Source organism: Erythrolamprus reginae, chromosome 2, assembly GCF_031021105.1.
Source record: "Erythrolamprus reginae isolate rEryReg1 chromosome 2, rEryReg1.hap1, whole genome shotgun sequence".
Classification (NCBI taxonomy): domain Eukaryota; kingdom Metazoa; phylum Chordata; class Lepidosauria; order Squamata; family Dipsadidae; genus Erythrolamprus; species Erythrolamprus reginae.
In genome coordinates this window covers 78,420,829-78,441,385 of record NC_091951.1, presented here as the reverse complement: position 1 = coordinate 78,441,385, position 20,557 = coordinate 78,420,829, and the positions used below count along the sequence as shown (strand labels likewise).

General features: G+C 39.0%; 1 protein-coding gene across 1 annotated transcript in view; it reads left to right on the top strand.

Annotated features, from left to right (window-relative positions):
- The window catches only part of COPG1 (COPI coat complex subunit gamma 1), a 37,550-nt gene extending 17,324 nt beyond the window's left edge, over nt 1–20,226 (top strand). Inside the window, exons 12-24 of the mRNA XM_070738401.1 lie at nt 529–717; nt 854–949; nt 3,886–4,129; nt 5,063–5,138; nt 6,018–6,121; nt 7,986–8,111; nt 8,759–8,827; nt 10,056–10,198; nt 12,717–12,888; nt 14,328–14,425; nt 16,817–16,955; nt 18,134–18,232; nt 19,165–20,226. Of these exons, the coding sequence (XP_070594502.1) occupies nt 529–717; nt 854–949; nt 3,886–4,129; nt 5,063–5,138; nt 6,018–6,121; nt 7,986–8,111; nt 8,759–8,827; nt 10,056–10,198; nt 12,717–12,888; nt 14,328–14,425; nt 16,817–16,955; nt 18,134–18,232; nt 19,165–19,295 (1,686 nt within the window). The 3' untranslated portion in view covers nt 19,296–20,226. The remainder of the gene's footprint in view (nt 1–528; nt 718–853; nt 950–3,885; nt 4,130–5,062; nt 5,139–6,017; nt 6,122–7,985; nt 8,112–8,758; nt 8,828–10,055; nt 10,199–12,716; nt 12,889–14,327; nt 14,426–16,816; nt 16,956–18,133; nt 18,233–19,164) is intronic.
- The last annotated feature ends 331 nt before the right edge of the window (nt 20,227–20,557 follow it).

The following is a 20,557-nucleotide window of genomic DNA, read 5'->3' as shown; positions in this document are numbered from 1 at the left end:
TTTTTAAAAAAGAGGTAGATTCCTCCCCCCCCTCCCCCCAAAATATCCCAGGATCAAACTTTGATTGAAGATTCTGGTGAGTAAACTGTAATTTTACTAAAAAGGAGAAGAATCTGGATTAGTGGAAACTGCATAGCTGCACAGCTAGAGGTATAACAAGCAGGAAGAGGGAGATTGTGATCCCGCTGTATAGAATGCTGGTGAGACCCCATTTGGAATACTGTGTCCAGTTCTGGAGACCTCACCTACAAAAAGATATTGATAAAATTGAACGGGTCCAAAGACGGGCTACAAAAATGGTGGAAGGTCTTAAGCATAAAACTTATCAGGAAAAAAATAGGATTGAAGAGATGAAGACTGAATGAGCGAGAAGCAAGCAAAGTGTATGAGGGAATTAGGAGCAAATAGCTAGACATAGTTGTATCTGGCTCATTCACATTTAATTTATGTACATTTAATTGTATATCAATGATGTCAAGGTCACCTGATTTGCATGAGGTAAATTCTACTTTGTTTTCCCTTTATTAGGTTGCAATGAAGCACCCGTCAGCTGTGACTGCCTGTAACCTTGACTTGGAGAATCTTGTGACCGACTCCAATCGCAGCATTGCTACCTTGGCCATCACAACCCTACTGAAAACTGGCAGTGAAAGTAGCATTGACCGCCTCATGAAGCAGATCTCCTCGTTCATGTCTGAAATCTCAGATGAGTTCAAGGCATGGGAAAATTACTTCTTTTAGGCCTTCATCGCCTAAATTACTTCTTTTAGGCCTTCATGCTGTGGGATGGAATGGCTGATGGGGACAATTCTAGTTGTTCATGCTTCTTCTTTAATTCCTCGATTTCGTCTAGGTTGTGGTGGTTCAAGCTATCAGCGCCCTCTGTCAAAAATATCCACGCAAGCATGCGGTCCTTATGAGTTTCCTCTTCACAATGCTGCGTGAGGAGGTAAGCTTGGCTGCTTGAGATGCTGTCATTGTTCTTGACTCTTGAACAGTGCAGTCAGACGGTACGGAAAGCAAGTAGAATGCTTGGCTGCATAGCTAGAGGTATAACAAGCAGGAAGAGGGAGATTGTGATCCCGCTGTATGGAGCGCTGGTGAGACCCCATTTGGAATACTGTGTTCAGTTCTGGAGACCTCACCTACAAAAAGATATTGATAAAATTGAACGGGTCCAAAGACGGGCTACAAGAATGGTGGAAGGTCTTAAGCAAAAAACGTATCAGGAAAGACTTAATGAACTCAATCTGTATAGTCTGGAGGACAGAAGAGAAAGTGGGGACATGATCGAAACATTTAAATATGTTAAAGGGTGAAATAAAGTTCAGGAGGGAAGTGTTTTTAATAGGAAAGTGAACACAAGAACAAGGGGATACAATCCGAGGTTAGTTGGGGGAAAGATCAGAAGTAATGTGAGAAAATATTATTTTACTGAAAGAGTAGTAGATGCTTGGAACAAACTTCCAGCAGACGTGATCAGTAAATCAACAGTAACTGAATTTAAACATGCCTGGGATAAACATATATCCATCCTAAGATAAAATACAGGAAATAGTATAAGGGCAGACTAGATGGACCATGAGGTCTTTTTCAGCCATCAATCTTCTATGTTTCTATGTTTCTCTTTGTTGTGCGGAAAAACCAGATCTGTCCTTTTTTTATTTGCTTGCTTTGAAATTTAAACAGAAGTTGTAACAGAGCAGTTTTCAATTGTAAAAGGTTATAGCCAAAACAGGAACCACTCTTTTTCAGTCAGTGTTCCTGATGCCTGTGACAAATCAAGGTTTCTGCACCTATAGAGTCAGAGGTGGCTAGACCAAATTTGCACCACTATATATTTCACCGGTAGATATGCTGCCAATGATCTTCTGATAAGTAATAATAATTATTATTATTATTATTTATTAGATTTGTATGCCGCCACTCTCCGCAGACTCGGGAAGGCTCACAACAACAATAAACAATATACAACAAATCTAATAATTTAAAAGTCACTAAAAACCCCTTATTAAAAAGCAAAAACATACACACAAACATACCATGCATAAACTGCATAGGCCCGGGGGAGATGTCTCAATTCCCCCATGCCTGACGGCAGAGGTGGGTTTTAAGGAGTTTACAAAAGGCAAGGAGGGTGGGGGCAGTTCTAATCTCCAGGGGGAGCTGGTTCCAGAGGGTCAGGGCCGCCACAGAGAAGGCTCTTCCCCTGGATCCCGCCAAACGACATTGTTCCATTGTTTAATAGATGATCTCAGCCTGAACATACAAATGTTTAGCATATAGGATTGTGCCTGTAGCAGAAGTTTTAGGCCCATTTCCAGAAATTTCATTTCATTTCCTAAGAAGCATATTTGCACACAGTGAAGGACAGTTCCCCAAGCTGTAGAAAAAGAAGAAATCAGTGCCTATTTACAAAGACATGAAGCAAAGTGCAGTAAGAAATGGGCAAAGTGTCAGGGTTCAGAAGAAACCCAAATCTGAGGTCCCAAGTGTTTCTCCACCCAGTTGAAAGTTCAAGTCTTTGTCCCCAGACCCCCAAGTCTATCACATTGACCAAACTTCATCTGCCAACTTGGCAGAAACTCCCATCTCCTTTCATGCAGGTGCAGAAGAGCAAAGACAAGGAATGACCTTGACCATCTTGAAGGAATTTGTTATGGCTACATGCAGACATCCCTCATGCAACTACCCCCAACTCCCCCCCCAAAAATTCCCTCAGCTAAGAATATATTGTAAAATAGCATAAAGTGTAGCAGTCCAAAGACTCCATGTTGGCTTGTCTCGGTTAGCAAGGCTATGAAACCTTCAACAACACCAAGCAGAGAATTTTACAGAGCGTGGATGTGTGATAAAGCCAAGACACAGACTTAGTTAAATAAGTATTATTTACATATAAACAAAATATAAACAATCCAGAATAAGCACGAAGCAAATACAGAATAATACGCACTGAGCAATTACAAGATTAGAGCACAAAGCAAAATACAATATAGATAAAAGCACAAAGCTTATACAAGCACGAAGCTTAAACACAACATAGATAAAGCACGAAGCTAAATACAAGCACGAAGCTAATACGAAGCTTTGTCTCAGGCAAAAGTAAAGGAAATGACCGAGCAAAATAATGAGCTTTTATAGCTTCAATGAGGAAGTGATGAAACAGCCTTGAATATTAACTCTTCAAGTACAAGTTAACTCTTTGAGTGACAGTACAGTTTTACAGTAGCAACTGTAACATTTAAAGTGACAGTACAAGTTTGGTACAGTTTATAATATGCAGTTTATAATGGCAAACCCTAACGCACATGTACCCTGTACTAACACTCCAAATAAAATGTCTTCAGCCTGACACAAAGATTGTACAAAGAAAAATACAATGATCAAACCTGAATTAAAAATTAGCAGCCAATCAATGTTTGGTAGGAACTTTAATTTTGTGTACTAACAGGCCAATTTTCTGGGACTACCCAGCAGAGTTAGATTTTGTTTACTTTTCACCAGTCATTTGCAGACAAAAGAGTTGAGAGAGTGGAGATCTTTATTGAAAAGCAGGACAGAGATGTAAATGCTTCCAAGGATAAGAATACAAATTGATCCACAGTATCTTGTTCAGACGTTCTTCTATGTAATTCTTGTAGTACCCTTTTATCATAAGACCAAGTCATAGCAAAAACAGCCTAGAACATGATTTCCTCGGGAATGGGCAGCATACAAATTTAATTAATTAATTAACTAACTAGCTAACAAAAAACAAACAAACATGAGTTTGTACAGATTTTGGTCAGGGCTTGCCTAGATGTGTCTTCTTTATAAACTTATGAGCTAGCAAGTGAGGAAGAAAAGCCTAATCTGTCATTCTGATCCATTCTCCTTACTACTTAGGGTGGCTTTGATTACAAACGAGCCATTGTGGAATGTATCATCAGTATCATAGAAGAAAATGCTGAAAGCAAGGAAACCGGCCTCTCCCACCTATGCGAGTTCATTGAGGATTGTGAATTCACTGTCCTGGCTACCCGAATTCTCCACTTGCTGGGCCAGGAAGGGCCAAAGACCAACAATCCTTCCAAATATATTCGTTTCATTTACAACAGAGTCGTCTTGGAACATGAAGAAGTCAGGGCAGGTATGTGCTCTAGGAAAGAAAAAAAATGCCGTAAGAATGTTGGAAAACCTGGCTGGGTTATTGGTCTACTGTTTTTCCCCATCATCATTTCTAACCGGTAGCAGCTTTCCGGTGTCCCTGAGCAAGGATGTTTTATGGTCATGCTTGGGAGATTCTGAAACGGGAAATTAGACCATCTGCTTGCAAAGCAAAATAAGGGATTTTGGATTGATTGATTGATTCATTCATTCAACCTCTATGCCGCCCAATCCTGAAGGACTTAGGGCGGCTTACAAAATAATGTAATACAAATACAAAAAGATACAAAACAATAAGAAGTCTAATATAATATCTAAAACTAAAAACCCCGTAATAAAAACCAATTTATTATAAAAAACAGTTGTAGCAATCAAATTCTTTTATCGCTGGGCAACATTTTGGAATAAACACATTTTACTTAATTTCTTCTTAATTTCATTCACACGTAGAAAATAGTTGAACGGGTTGGGAGAATTGCTAATTGAGCTGAATGGGAATCAGGTACTAAGACATATTCAAATTTTATTATTTATTTTATTTTATTTATTGGATTTGTAGGCCGCCCCTCTCCGTAGACTCGGGGCGGCTAACAACAGTAACAAAAACAGCATGTAAATCCAATACTAAAACAACTAAAAAACCCTTATTGTAAAACCAAACATACATACATACAAACATACCATACATGAATTGTAAAGGCCTAGGGGGAAAGAATATCTCAAGTACTTTAAAGAAATCTACCTGTTAGCTTTAGAGAAGTAGTCAAATCTATTTAACCTTCGAACTGTTTTAATAACATTTTCCTAATCATATTTGGATGCAGTAACATATACAAATAGCTAAATAAAATGTCTAAATATCTTCCTTGTCTTTTCCAATTAATCACCCCTTCTACCTTTTTTCATTTGTTTGTAGGTGCAGTGAGTGCTCTGGCTAAATTTGGGGCTCAGAATGAGGAAATGCTACCAAGCATCGTAGTGTTACTGAAAAGGTGAGCTTGGCCACAGCAGTTTGCCCACATGGAAAATTTGGAAAATGTAAAGATGTTATGTAAGAAATGTAAAGTTAGTAAAAATTGAAGTGACAATAAGTCACTAGAGATATTAGATTCCATATCACTGGGACATATTGAGCCATTCCAGTTCCCAGTGCAGATAAATCCTTTTTCATTTCTTGGAGGAGTTTGCCCATATCAGCAAAACCTTTTAGCAACGAATCCATTTTCCCCTCCAATTCCTCAGTAGACGCCATCTTCCCTTTGTTCTCACTTCTTCACAGAAACACGTAAAAAAAAAGTTACTTGCTTCAACTTTTAACTCTTTCTGATAAAGTTTTTCGACAGCTTGTTCAGTTCACTCTCCTCTCAATCCACTTCCAGCAAGCTAGAGAGGGTTGTTGAGGGCCAACTTTCACTTTTACTTCTTCATATGGGAGAGCTCTCCCTTGGTGCGTTTAGCTCCGGCAACGCATGCGTAAATCTACGCATGGGAGATATAAGATATATAACCAATCACTTAGCAACTGGTCAAAGTTACCACAAACTCCCCAGATGCTATGATGACCCAGTTTCAAAGTTATGGCAGCCACAGCACCTCCACAGTCTACCCAAGGGAGATCGGGTCAGCTCCAACAGGTGCAAATTAACTAGGGCCTCTACCTTCCTTCCCTTGCAGGTACCAAGTATCTTGTCCCACTTTTATGTAAGAAAACAAAATTACCTGCACACATTCTTATCCTGTTGTTGTGTAATGTGTCATGTTATGTTTCCTGATTACATTGATTTAATGTTATAGATGGAAGGGAGGGGGCTAAGGAAATATACGTTCCTCCAATTGAGCAGAACCTTCTCTTTTTTTTTTTTGAACTTTAGGTGTGTGATGGATGATGACAACGAAGTCAGAGACAGGGCTACCTTCTACTTAAGTGTATTGGAGCAGAAGCAAAAGGCCCTCAATGCTGGCTACATTCTGAATGGTATTTAAGTTCATTATTCCTTGTTTTTTTTTAAAAAAATAAGTTACTCATATTGATGGAACTTGACACATGATAAAACAAATAAATGTTGAAAATTGTTAAATCCCCTCAAGTTTACAACATGAATCTCAGAGTAAAAATTTGTAAATCATGATCTTTCGGTATGGTGGAAACTGTCAAACTTTAAACCTATTTAAAAACAGAAACTTTAAATTTAGCTTAAGAGCTAAAAACATTCTGATATAGTTTGCTCAGACCTCATAAAGTTATAAAGTGCCTGCATTCAGACTAGAAAGAAAGGCATACACTGGAGTATTTTCCTCTATCCAAACCCTGGAATAATGCAAAAAAAAAAACCCTTTATTTTTATTTACTGCCTTGAATACTTTTCAAGTTTTATGCACCCAATCTGCTTTTTTTTTGTAATATGCCATATCCCAACTAGTAAGTAATAGTATCTTCTTGTCATCCCAACATTATTGTGTGAGTTTTGAGGTCAAGCCTTAAATCATCTCTATTGATTTGGTTATTTAATTAAATTTCCAGGCCACCCAATTCCAAACAACTCTGACTAACCAAAGATTTTGATGGAATAACAATTCCAACTACCTAAGGGAACAAACCCAATCATCTTCATCTCCCTGAAGCTCCAGTGATGTCTGAGAGACAGTAGAAGATGTTATTAGTCGGCCATAGGCGAGAATATTTCTCCTTGGAATCAATTCTTTAGGCCAATCTCCATTCTGTTTGAGGGTTGGACCAGGAAGCTCAAATGTTGCATCAGCCATTTAGCCAGGAGATAGATAGGAATGTCTTATAGCGTTACCATAGGTCTGAGAGGGACTCCTATTTTGTGTATTTTGGGCAGCGTCTATTCCTCATTTTCCATCATTCCTTCTCCCATTATACGGATGAGATAAGCATTCACCCATGTGATCATCGTTCTCATCTTTGCTGAGCATCTCATTGAGCAGAGCGAATGCCTTCACTTCATAATCTATGCGGTTCATCCCCTCCGTTGAGTGACCTCAGTTTACACATTTAAGACACAGACACCAATTTCTTCTTCAGGGCTGGAAAAGGAATAAGGCCAGAGTGAAAGAATGATTTCCTATCCCTATTTATCTCTCAGGAGCTGGTACATTTTGGCTTAGGGCAGGGATAGGTAAAGTTGGTTCTTCCATGACTTGTGGACTTCAACTCCCAGAATTCCTGAGCCAATCATGCTAGCTGAGGAATTCTGGGAGTTGAAGTCCACATGTCATAGAAGAGCCAACATTGCCTACTCCTGGCTTAGGGCAACATTTGGAATTCAGATGCCTGCTGGCTGGAAGTTTTCCTTTGGCTGATGACATTGATGGTTCTTTTTGAATGCCTGTGGGTTAACAGACATGGCTAACACAGTATAAAGAGCAAAGGAGAGGGGCACATTAATTTCCAGCTCTGTTCCTCTTTGGTAGTAACATAACATTTGCTGTCTGAGCAGACTCCACTTTGCTGCATGGCAGAGCCTCCTTATCCCCCGTGTTTAAGCCTTAAATGGAAACAGATGTATTACAGATGTTGCTTCTCCTCTAGGGATTCGAGGTTTCCAGAAGTAATCTTTGGAGGATATGCTTGAAATACCCACATTCATTAGGCTAAACAAATAGATGTCACTGCATTTGGAAATCAGACACAAGAAATGAAGCTGGGCTGGGGGTGAGGTGGAGGGTTTCAACTGGTAAAACCCCAAGCTCTTTCAATAGAACGAACCATAGGGAATCACAAGAAGAAGCTAATTGCCTGTGCTCTGATTTAGAAGTTGGCAAAGACCTGCCTAGTTTCTTGCATTTTGCATGGACTCAATATTTCTCTTTTGCAGGATTGACAGTATCTATCCCTGGCCTAGAGAGGGCTCTGCATCAATATACTCTGGACCCCTCTGAAAAACCCTTTGACCTCAAGTCCGTCCCCTTGGCAACTGCTCCCATCATTGAACAAAGAGCAGGTAAGAGGAAGCAATAGCAATAGCACTTAGACTTATATACCGCTTGACAGTACTTTACAGCGCTCTCTAAGTAGTTTCACAGAGTCAGCCTATTGCCCCCAACAATATGGATCCTTATTTAACCATCCTCGGAAGTATAGAAGGCTGAGTCAACCTTGAGCCGCTCAGAATCGAACTCTTGGAGTGGGCAGTATGTTAGTCTGCAGTACTGCATTCTAACCAAAACGCCACCACGGTTGTTATCTTAGAAAGAAAAGCCATTTTCCTGGTCCAGCATGAAATCCAGCTTTTTAATTCTTACCAAAATGTTTTGGGTTTGATTTAAGAGGAGAAAATTTTGGCACTAACATCTGTGAAGTTATGAACTGTTTGTTTTTCATTTTATTGGACATCTGGGAGCACTTAATTTCCCCTTCCATTGCCATGTGATTTACATTTTACCATTAACCTTTTTGCATTATTAGTGTCACAGATCTGCTGCTAGTTCCAATTATCTCCCATTTTTCTAGCCACCTTTTTCCCATCAGCGACCTGCAAAAACAAACTGTTGTGGGAGGATTTGCCATCCTTTTTGCTGTCCTTTTTGAATGATCACAAGCATGTTTTCTCCATTTATATGCTATTATGTTTTTTTTGCCTTTCCACAGAAAACACTCCCACCTCTGCAGTGAAGCAGTTAGAGAAAATAGCAACAACCCGACAAGATATATTCCAAGGTTTGTTTGCCCTGATTGTTGCATAAAACAAAGTATGACGCAGGATATTGTTTTGTTCTGCATTCAACCTTTTTGATTACTTCCTTTACAAGCGTTTTCAAAATTGCAAGTCTTTTTTCTCCCCTTCCACCGCACCTTATAAATTTTTTTGTTTTTATTCCAAGTTCATAGATAAGGGATCTGAGGCTGAGAGAAATTAACCTAAATCTATGGCATTGAATCAGATTTCTCCAAACCTAGAATCCTGCAGGTGCAGTGGATTACAACTTCCATCTTCACTATTGCATTTGATAGGCCTTTCATTTGATCTGGAAGGTGCGGGATGAAAAAGGATGCTTTGAGATCACGATGGAGTAGGAATTTGAATCTGGATGTTATCCAGCACTCCAGAGACAGGATTTCACTTAACACGTTGCTGCTGATCACTTTTGTTTATATGTAGTGCTCGAAGATTTTTTCCCATGCAGGATGCCAAAAAATACTGAACTCAGCTTCTAAAATGAGGAATTTCTACCTATTTTTCTTGGTTAAGAACGTCTATATTTAATATAGATTTCAGCCCATAGTGGGGGGAGAGTCCTTCTCCCATTACTAATTGCCAACCATAGGAGAACTAGTTTGGTAAGACACCATACTCGAAAATTACAAAATTTAAATTCTAATCCTGCCAGCTGAGTGACATTGGGACAGTCATTTTCTCACCTTAGAAAGAAGGCCAAGGGTAAACCATTTCTGAAAAAGGGAGCTATCCAGATAATTGCCGTAAATCAAGAGTAACTCAAACAAGAAAATTCAGATAATCCCAAACAAAAGAAAATCCCAGTCAACAAAGTCCTTTTAGATCTTAAGAGTTTGTTTAATAACTGCTCCAACTGCTTTCTAATTGTTTTCTTACTTTGAATCAGAGTCAAATCTAGACCTTCAATTTTTTAATAACTATTTGCAGATTAACACAATGTACTACCTCAAGAGTATATAATGCAGTAATGACAATAGCACAGAAAGAGTTAACTTAGTAAAGCCAGCTCATATTGGAGACAGATCCTCAACAAACTTCCCTGGGAATATGGTTTTTCTTTTTAAGTTACTATTTAGTCATATGGAAAAACCTTTTGACCTTGAACCTACCAGATGTAATCAGGAAACTTTCCTTTTACACTTATCTCTATAGAAATATGGTGATTATATTAAACAAAAACCCGTGTATGTTTTTTTTACTCTCTTTTAGAACAATTGGCTGCTATTCCAGAGTTCCAGGGTCTTGGCCCACTGTTCAAGTCCTCTCCTGAGCCAGAGGCACTTACAGAATTAGAAACAGAATATGTGATCTATTGTACAAAGCACACATTCTCCAATCACATGGTATTCCAGGTAGGTGGTGTTGAAAAAAAGCATTTGCACAGTTAATCTCACTGATATACTGGAATATAAGTACATATATTGTACTGAATAGTTTTTGGTATAATATCAATAAATTAATTATTTCTTTAGCTAACCTGTGTGCATTTTTTTGCACTTTGGTGTTCTTTTTTATTATCTGATTGTAACATTGCACAACCAGTTAATGTTATAGGAATAAAACTGAGGCTCACAGTAATTCTCCAGTGCATCTCTAAAGGAAAGATTGAAAATAATTCTGTTTTGTTTTCATCTAAATATGGTCACTTGAATCATCCAAGGCAGTGGTGAAATCTACCTACCTTCCCTTACTGGTTCAAAAACATGTGTTTTGCGCGCATGCACTGGCCTCACTCACATACGTGCCCCCATTACGTGCACATTTCCACCCTCTGTGCATGCGCAGAAGGCTTGCACACAGAGGGTTAAAAAGAGGGAAATGGCGACGTCTAGGCGGGTAGGCGGAACCTCATGCTGCCATTGCTACCGGTTCTCCGAACCACTGGCGCCCGCTGCTACCGATATGCCCGATCTGAGCCAAACCAGTAGCCAAACCAGTAGCATTTCAAATCTAATTCAAATCTAATTAATTAAGTAGCATACAAATCTAATTAATTAAGTAGCATACAAATCTAAATAATAAAATAAAATAAAAATAAATAATAAATAAAATAAATTTCACCCCTGATCCAAGGAAAGAGTAGGGTTTAGGAAAAAGCAATCTTATTTTTAAACTCTGGTTTATTTCCTCATATCCTGTTTATCTCCAAACACAGTATGTCCAGAGTTGTTAAACCAGATGTTAAGAAAAGGGAGTAAATTTAATTAAAAATGGAAACAAAGGCTATCAATCTTCCTTGCTGTCCTGAAGCAAAGGGGCTATACAATATTGTATGACTTCTCAGATCGTATTCACTCTTTAGCATTAACGCTTTCTAGAGTCTGAAGATGTCCTTTAGCTTGATAGGTTAAAACCGTGACCGGAGGATTAAACCAGTTGACAAGCCGAAGTTCTTTTCATAGCTTTGTGGTACCCGGAGGCTTCAATAAGTAGAATTCCTTTCACTGCAGTGTTTCTACTAAAGCGACTGAAACTTTTAGCATTATTCAAATGAAGATACCGATAAGGTCCCACAGAGTTGGCCTTCTCCGGGTCCTGTCAACCAAGCAATATCGTTTGGCGGGCCCCAGGGGAAGAGCCTTCTCTGTGGCGGCCCCGGCCCTCTGGAACCAACTCCCCCCGGAGGTTAGAACTGCCCCCACCCTTCTTGTCTTTTGTAAACTACTCAAGACCCACCTATATCGCCAGGCATGGGGGAGTCGAGACACCTTCCCCCAGGCTTTTTTATATTTTATGTTTGGTATGTATGTGTTGTTTGGTTTTAAATATGATAGGGTTTTATATGCTTCTTTTTAATATTAGATTTGTTTCGCTGTAATATTGTTTTTATTATTGTTGTGAGCCACCCCAAGTCTTCAGAGAGGGGCGGCATACAAATCTAATATATTATTATTATTATTATTATTATTATTATTATTATTATTATTATTATTAAGATATACCTAAGGAAATGTGCCCTTCTTCCGTTCAGCTAATAAATATTGAGTGTCTGAAATTATATTGATTGTAATAAGCATGCTAGGCCAAGAGGATTAAACCAGTTGACAAGCAGAAGTTCTTTTCATAGCTTTGTGGTACCTGGAGGCTTCAATAAGTAGAATTCCTTTCACTGCAGTGGTTCTACTAAAGCGACTGAAACTTTTAGCATTATTCAAATGAAGATACCGATAAGGTCCCACAGAGTTTTCAGATATCATTCTGAAAATATTATTAAACTTCATTAGAACATTTGTTCACTTATACCGCAAATTGCACACTTGCAATTATCAGTTATACTGAAGAAATGTATCTTCTCCTGGAAACTGCATTCTAGAAAAAACTTGTAAAGTGAGGACTTTCAGCTGAATATATTTAATGCCATAAAAGATCATTTTGGAAGTTGCACAGACTATATACAGGTAGTCTTTGACTTACAACTACAATTGATTCCCAAATTTATGTTTCTAAGTGAGACGTTTGTTAAGTGAATTTGAACTTTCTTGCTTACATCTATTAAGTGAATCCCTGCCATTGTTAAATTGGCAATGAAGTTGTTGAGTAAATCTGACTTCCCCACTGACTTTGCGTGTCAGAAGGTCGTGAAAGATGACACTGCAACCGTCATAAATATGAGTCAGTTGCCAAGAGTCTGAATTTTGATCACGTGACTAAAGGGATGCTGTAATGGTTATAAGTGTGAAAAACAATCATAAGTCACTTTTTTCAATGCCCTTGTAACTTCAAATGATCACTAAGTGAACCATTATAAGTTGAGGACTACCTGCAGGCAAACTTTGCTTGCTTCTTTTTTAAAGAAAAATTAACCCTCGGTTTCCTAATCCTGGAAGTCTTGTTTTATCTTCTGATGTGTTTTCGCTTTTTTTCTGATAGTTTGACTGCACAAATACACTGAATGATCAGATTCTGGAAAATGTCACAGTGCAGATGGAGCCAACGGAGGGATATGAGGTCATTGCTTATATACCTGCCAAAAGCTTGCTCTACAATCAGCCTGGTACTTGTTACACGTTGATTGCTTTGCCTGAAGAGGATCCCACAGCAGGTAACACCATGTTTTCTCTTTTCTCTTAATTTACTCAACCCTACTTAATATGTAGGGGTGGGTGTAGCCATAGCTAGATCCATTTATTTATTTATTTATTTAGAGTTGGAAGGGATCTTGTAGGTCATCTAGTCCAACCCCCTGCTCAGGCAGGAGTCCCTATACCATTTTGGACAAATAGCAGTCCAATCTTATAGAAACATAGAAGATTGACGGCAGAAAAAGACCTCATGGTCCATCTAGACTGCCCTTGTACTATTTCCTGTATTTTATCTTAGGATGGATACATGTTTATCCCAGGCATGTTTAAATTCAGTTACTGTGGATTTACCAACCACGTCTGCTGGAAGTTTGTTCCAAGCATCTACTACTCTTTCAGTAAAATAATATTTTCTCACGTTACTTCTGACCCCAACTAACCTCAGATTGTGTCCCCTTGTTCTTGTGTTCACTTTCCTATTAAAAACACTTCCCTCCTGAATCTTATTTAACCCTTTAACATATTTAAATATTTCGATCATGTCCCCCCTTTCCTTTCTGTCCACCAGACTATAAAGATTGAGTTCATTAAGTCTTTCCCGATAAGTTTTATCTCCTCTTGAAAGTTTCAAGTGATGGAGCGTTCACAACCTCCGCAGGCAAGCTGTTCCACTGGTTGATCGCTCTCGCCATGAGAAAATTCCCTCCTTATTTCCAGAGTTTGAATCTCTGTTTGGTCAGCTTCCATCCGATGTTGAATTTTTAAAAACTCATTTCAAAAACCAAGGGTTAATCTTAAAAAAGAAAAAGAAAACTCACTCTAAATGAGATAGTTCAATGTTTTTGCACACTTTTCAATAAACTCAAAAAGAGATGGTAATTTGATCACTACTGTGTCTGTAGAAAACACAGATCATTTTACAAGCAAAGATCACTTCACAATGGGTGGTTTTTTTTTTACATAAATGGGAACAGAATAGGCCTAGGTCAGGGGTGTCGCACTCAATTTCATTGAGGGCCGCATCAGGGTTGTGACTTGGGGGGGCATGGCCAGGGGGCGTGGCCAGCTCGACGTCACTTGTGTCAAGGTCGCCTGTGAGGGCCCAAGTGTTCTGCCAGTGAAAACAGGCTCCTGAGCTCTGTTTTCACCTGCCATGGCCTCCTGCAATCCTCCCCCAGTGAAAACGGAGCCCAGGAGGGCTCTGTACGGCCCTCCCTAGCTCCCTTTTCACCGGCGGAAGGTTGCAGGAGGCCATGGCAGCCAAAAACAGAGCTCGGGAACTCATTTTCGTTGGCCGAAGCACTTCACTGTTTCTAGGGCAGCCAGATCTAAGTACCTGACGGGCATGATCCGGCCCCCGGGCCTTGGTTTTAACACCCCTGGCCTAAGTGGTAAGCGAGGAAGAACAATTATTTCTAAAGTTCGCAGTGGTGTGACATCTGTTTTGTCCTCTTTGCAGTGGCTTGCACTTTCAGCTGCATGATGAAATTCACAGTGAAAGATTGCGATCCAAACACTGGCGAGACTGAGGAAGAGGGCTATGAGGATGAATATGTGGTAAGACAGAACTTCAGGATATTGACTCTCCCCTGTCATCAAGTCAGGCGACACCCAGTTCGGTGTCACCATACTGTGAAATGTGAACCACTGGATACAATATTTTATTTCATCAGTCGAACCCCATAACATGATCTGGCAAATGGTTTTACTATTTACACCAAGAAATAGTACCACCTCGTACAGCGGTTGGTTTTATCCGGGCCAAAGAATGAACTTAATGAAAACTCTTGAGCTTATAAGTGGATAAATCTCAGCATGTCCAGATGGCTGTGAGTCAGACCTGGAGCTGCCTGACAGATTTGGCCAGCATCCAAGTGATTTTGCAGACGTAATCTTGAAGGTCCTTGTATCTCCCTCAGGGTCATCTGCTCTAAGCTAGCCATAAATAATAAGCCTTGTTCCAATTGTCTTTTGAGTATAAGAGTTTGAGAAGAATACAATAGAAACTAAATTCCTTGTCATTTAAACTAGACGTTAAACTAAAGTCTTTCTTTCTTTCTCTTTCTTTTTGTCTCTGAGATGAGAATAGGTCATTGTATATCTTCCAGAAAATGTCACTTACAAGCTGAGTGTAGAGCAATGACGATCACTAGATTTATTCCTGTGTTGGAGGCTGTTGATTTGTAGTCTGGTTTAGGTCCAGTGGAATTGCCACTGTGGACTCTTAAATTGGAAATACAGGTATTGGTTTGCTCCCAGACAGCATATGGAAGCACAGGGCTGTGTGCAGGTTCTTGCAAAGCCAGGATGAATTAAAATAGACGACTTACAGAAAAATCCAGCTTTCTGTAAGCTGATTGGAGCTTTCCAGAGTCAAAGGGCCTGTCAAGTGTGTTGGTTTGACCTTAATGGTGATAAGGGATTCTCATCAATCTGAAATGTCAGTGGAAATGCAACACTTGTCTGTTAGCCTATTTTGGAAAGCAGATGGGAAGGCCTGGATGCACAATAACAGTAGACTTACCATATATACTGCTTGACAATTATTTATTTATTCATTCATTCATTCATTTATTAGATTTGTATGCCGCCCCTCTCCGTAGACTCGGGGCGGCTCACAACACAATAAAACAGTTCATAACAAATCTAATAATTTACAATTTAAAATATTTTAAAAACCAGACATATGTACAAACATACCATACATAAATTGTATAGGCCCGGGGGAGATATCTCAGTTCCCCCATGCCTGTCGACAAAGGTGGGTTTTGACGAGTTTACGAAAGGCAAGGAGGGAGGGGGCAGTTCTAATCTCTGGGGGGAGCTGGTTCCAGAGAGTCGGGGCCACCACAGAGAAGGCTCTTCCCCTGGGGCCCGCCAAACGACATTGTTTAGTTGACGGGACCCGGAGAAGGCCCACTCTGTGGGACCTAATCGGTCGCTGGGATTCGTGCAGCAGACGGCTTTACAGTCCTCTCTAAGCGGTTTACAGAATCAGCACGTTGTCCCCAACAGACTGGGTTCGCGGAAGGATGGAAGGCTGAGACTGGTGGATTCAAACCGCCAAATTGTAGGCAGCCGGCAGTTGGCAGAAGTAGCCTGCAAGTACTGCAACAATTGTCCTTTTCCTGATCAGTCTGTTATACTTACAAGGTTTGTTCAATGTACAAGGTTTGTTCAATGTACATGAGTGGCATGCTGACCTAGTGGTGAAGACATTTGCTTTCCACTCAGAAGGTTGTGAGAGAGTTCAATCCTAGGTAGCAGCAGGTATTTCTCTCTTAAGGGCGCAATTTAAAAATATCTGCTATGGCATCAGGAAGAGCATCTGCCCACTTCAACTCCATACAGTCACCCCAATTCTATGAAGGAATTACAGTAGTTCTCAACCTGATGCCGCAACATGCCTTTAATACAGTTCCTCATGTTGTGGTGACACCCAACCATAAGTCTAGAGCCAATTCTCCCAACAGAGCTTTAAGCTGATTGGCAGGAAGGTCAGAGGGACCTTCTGTAAGCGCCTGATTGGTCGGATTGTAAAAATATGTTCCAAGGCGCCATAATAGAAGCTTCAATTCCTAACGCCATGGGAAATTTGTCTTTTTCCATGGTCTTAGGTGACCCCTGTGAAACGGTCATTTGACCCCTAAAGGGGGTTCGACCCCCAGGTTGAGAACACTGGATTGCAGGATTGTAAAAAGTATCAAAATGACAACAGAAAAGTTCCGTGGAATATGAGCATGGCTCGCATTGCAGTGCTGCTCTTCTCAATATGATTCTTGTTGCTTCTGCAGACACCACTGTTCTACTGCCCTTTAACATTTATCAGCATTGCAGCAAAAGATAGTTGCTTTCAAATAATTATTGTTGCTTTAAAATCTGGTCAGTTTTCTAAAAAGCTCACTGAGGGAAGCTCAATGGTAATTTACTATCAAATGTCTTTATTAGCTAGAAGATCTGGAAGTAACAGTAGCAGATCACATCCAAAGAGTTTTGAAGCCAAATTTTGGAGCAGCCTGGGAAGAAGTTGGTGATGAATTTGAAAAAGAAGAGACTTTCACATTGTCTACTGTTAAAACACTGGAAGGTAGGTAAACAAAAAAAAAATATTAGTGCACAGCTCTTGATTCCTGTGCCTTTGAAAAGTTAATATTGTAAACTGAATTGTTACATAGTTTCCTGTAAATATCAGGAGGCCTTCTCAAAGTCGATCAGGCATGATCACATGGAAATGTATTTTGGGCTAACATTAACTAAACATTTCTATTCCGTTTTAAGTGGAAATCTTTGAATTCTGATACATGCCATTCAATCTGAAAAGAAGATTTGCTAGTGGCAGGGTGAAAAAAATCTACAGTGGTAGTTCAGAATTCCATTGTCTGTTAATATGATCACAAAAGTAGGTCAAAAGTAATTATTTTAGAACCAGAACATCTAGGAACCACGGTGGAGATCTCAGTAATAGACTGTTAAAAAATTTATAGTAATTATAGACTACTTGAAAATTTCCCCCTAGCCCTTTGAAACAAATACCGGTAAATGACTGTATTTAACAGGAGAGAAAATTGAACTTTGATTTTGAAATTCATACAAATTGATGTTTAAAATACTTGCTGATTCCACCAAATTAATACAACGGAAGATGATGAGAGACCCTAGCCTGCAAGACCTTTCACTGAAGTTGCACTCTTTCCCAGGACTCAGATTGTATGAATTATTAAACTGGTCACAAGCGAAGTCACCTGGTCTCTGTACTTTACTTTTTGTTTCTTGGAGAAAATGACCTCTACTTTCTCTGGGAATAGAAACATAGAAGTCTTACAGCAGAAAAAGACCTCATGGTCCATCTAGTCTGCTCTTATACTATTTTCTGTATTTTATCTTAGGATGGATATATGTTTATCCCAGGCATGTTTAAATTCAGTTACTGTGGATTTATCTACCACGTCTGCTGGAAGTTTGTTCCAAGGATCTACTACTCTTTCAGTAAAATAATATTTTCTCATGTTGCTTTTGATCTTTCCCCCAACTAACTTCAGATTGTGTCCCCTTGTTCTTGTGTTCACTTTCCTATTAAAAACACTTCCCTCCTGGACCTTACTTAACCCTTTAGGAGGGAATAGGGAACTTAATAATCTAGTTATATGAGCAAACTGAACACAGTAAGTATAAATGAGTTGCCACGTGAAGGGCAGCATAGAAATCTAATAAATAAATAAATAAAAGGGGGGGGAACCCTGAGCTCCAATATTTTTATTTCCACAGAGGCAGTGGGTAATATTGTGAAATTTCTGGGAATGCAGCCATGTGAACGGTCAGATAAAGTCCCGGATAACAAGAACTCTCATACTTTGTACCTGGCAGGTGAGTTTTTCTGTGCCCTCTCTGCTGATCTTTATGAGATCTTTTTGTTTTTGGATGCTTGAATCAGTGTTGACATCTGGCGACTGCTGGACAAGTCTCTGCAGTTTTTTTGGCAAGATTTCAGAAGGAAGTTGCCACTGCCTTCTTCCCAAGGCTGAGCGAGAGTGACTAAGTCACCCACCTGGCTTTGTATGTATGCCAGGACCAGAATTCATGGTCTCCCAGTTTCTAGCTTGGTGCCTTTAAAGCAAGCCGACTCCTCTAATTGGTTTGTTAGTCCATTCTTAGTGTCTTAAAAGTGGTTTTCATATTAGCTTGACGTCAGTTCAGTCCTTTTTTTCAGTGAACCATACAGCCATCTGGTCTATTCAGTAATATCAACTGAGCACATGCTTTCACTATTAGGAAAGATATTTCATGATAATAGTCCTACAGATGTGAAAGCAGTATCGTAACTTTTCTTCAAGCTTTATTATTCTAATACTGTATATGTGGAAATTTGTAAGAAATATGCTAGTGCCAGGGATCCCAATGGAATGAGAACTCTTATCAGTATTTGATATCTAAAGTATTTCTATGAGTCTATTCCCATTATTTAATTCATGAAAATAGTGAAGGGGATCCTTGGATGGAGTTTATACCGTAGTTGCCCCAAATTCTGCAAAGTGGTTTCCCACTATAATCCCACTTGGGAAAAGCTGAAGAGATAAACCATCACAAAGTTATCTAAGTCACAATTCATTTGGAAGATGATTTGGCCATTGACCAAAACACCATCAGTGTTCTAAATATTCTTAATGATAATGTTTATTTATCTCCTTTTTGTAAAAGAGCATTTAGTTTGGTAATTTACCTTAATTCCTTCAAGAGTGGAAATATAGTTCCAGCCATACATGCTGATTAAAATTATTACTCTCTTTGATCTGCTGCAGGTGTATTTCGAGGTGGCCATGACCTCTTGGTTCGTTCTCGCCTTGTCCTGACAGATATTGTGACAATGCAAGTCACAGCTCGGAGTAAAGAAGAACTTCCTGTGGATATTGTCATGGGTTCTGTTGGCTAAGCTCATTTTCCGGCTGCCTGTTTCACACCCCCAAGGCTAAATGGAGAATTAGAGGTCTCTTTCTATTGCTCTGGACATTGGGAGAAATATTAGAACACTGGCATCAGTTCTTTCTCTAATTAGAAATGAAAGCTATGTGTGTAGGTTTATAACCACAGGAATGTTTCTGTGAAATACTGAATTGGTTATTTCTTCATGTTTGCCAGGCTACTTCAAAAGAACATCCCTTTTATACCAAGGTGCCTAATAACACATAAGTAGTTGGCTCTAGCTCCTGTTCTGGTCACCATGTGTCAGATTCATTATGTGATTAGCCAGACCCTTTACAACTGGGGCAATTGTTATATTTTATGACCTTTCTGAACCCTTACATATATGTATTATAAAATAAAAATATGGATTTTATGCCACCAACTCCGCTACTCTCAAGAATATGAAAATAAATGCATTTTATCTCTTGCCCAAATGATATTGAAAAGACATTCGCAACATGCAGGTCTAGTTAATTTGGTTGATTTATATCAAACTGGCCTTCATTTTCAAATTGTTAATATCATTTGTAGGCAGCCTGATTTGAAAAAGTGCTAGGATGAAAAAGAATCAGTAATATGAATTTCACAAGAAATCTAGAGTAGAAAACCAGAATGAAAAACCGCTGAAGTATCTTTTATTTCCAATCATGTCATTTTTCTGTATTGATATTTAGAAAAGGGGATATTTAAGGAAATTGCTCATTTTCATATTGCTTCACGTTTCTAAAATCATTTGTTTCAGTAAAACAGCCTAAATTGTTCTCTGAGTGAGGCATCTATTACTGTGATTGAGTTTTGTTTTGTAAAGGCTGATACTGTGCTTTGTTCTATTCTGACCAGATTTTATACATAAATGTTATGCCACATAATGAAAGAATAAACAAAGTTTAACGTTCTTATAATTTGCATAGCTAATTATCAGAGTTGTGATAAAATGAGATGTATACTACTAGATTTCAGCAAAAATAGATTAGGATGGCAATATAAACTCATCTATTATGTTAATAATATACATTCAACAATTTTTTAATCCAACCTAATACCCTTCAAAGTGTAAGGATTTTATAAAATTTATACTCGCAATAGAATCATATAAATTAAGAACCTTATATTTTGTTTGTTGCTGAATGGACAGGTTTGATGTTAAGTGAATTATATACTCTGCAAACAAAACTACTGGGGTTTTTTTAGGGTTGACTGAAAATCTACTCATGGGTGTCCTGCAAAATT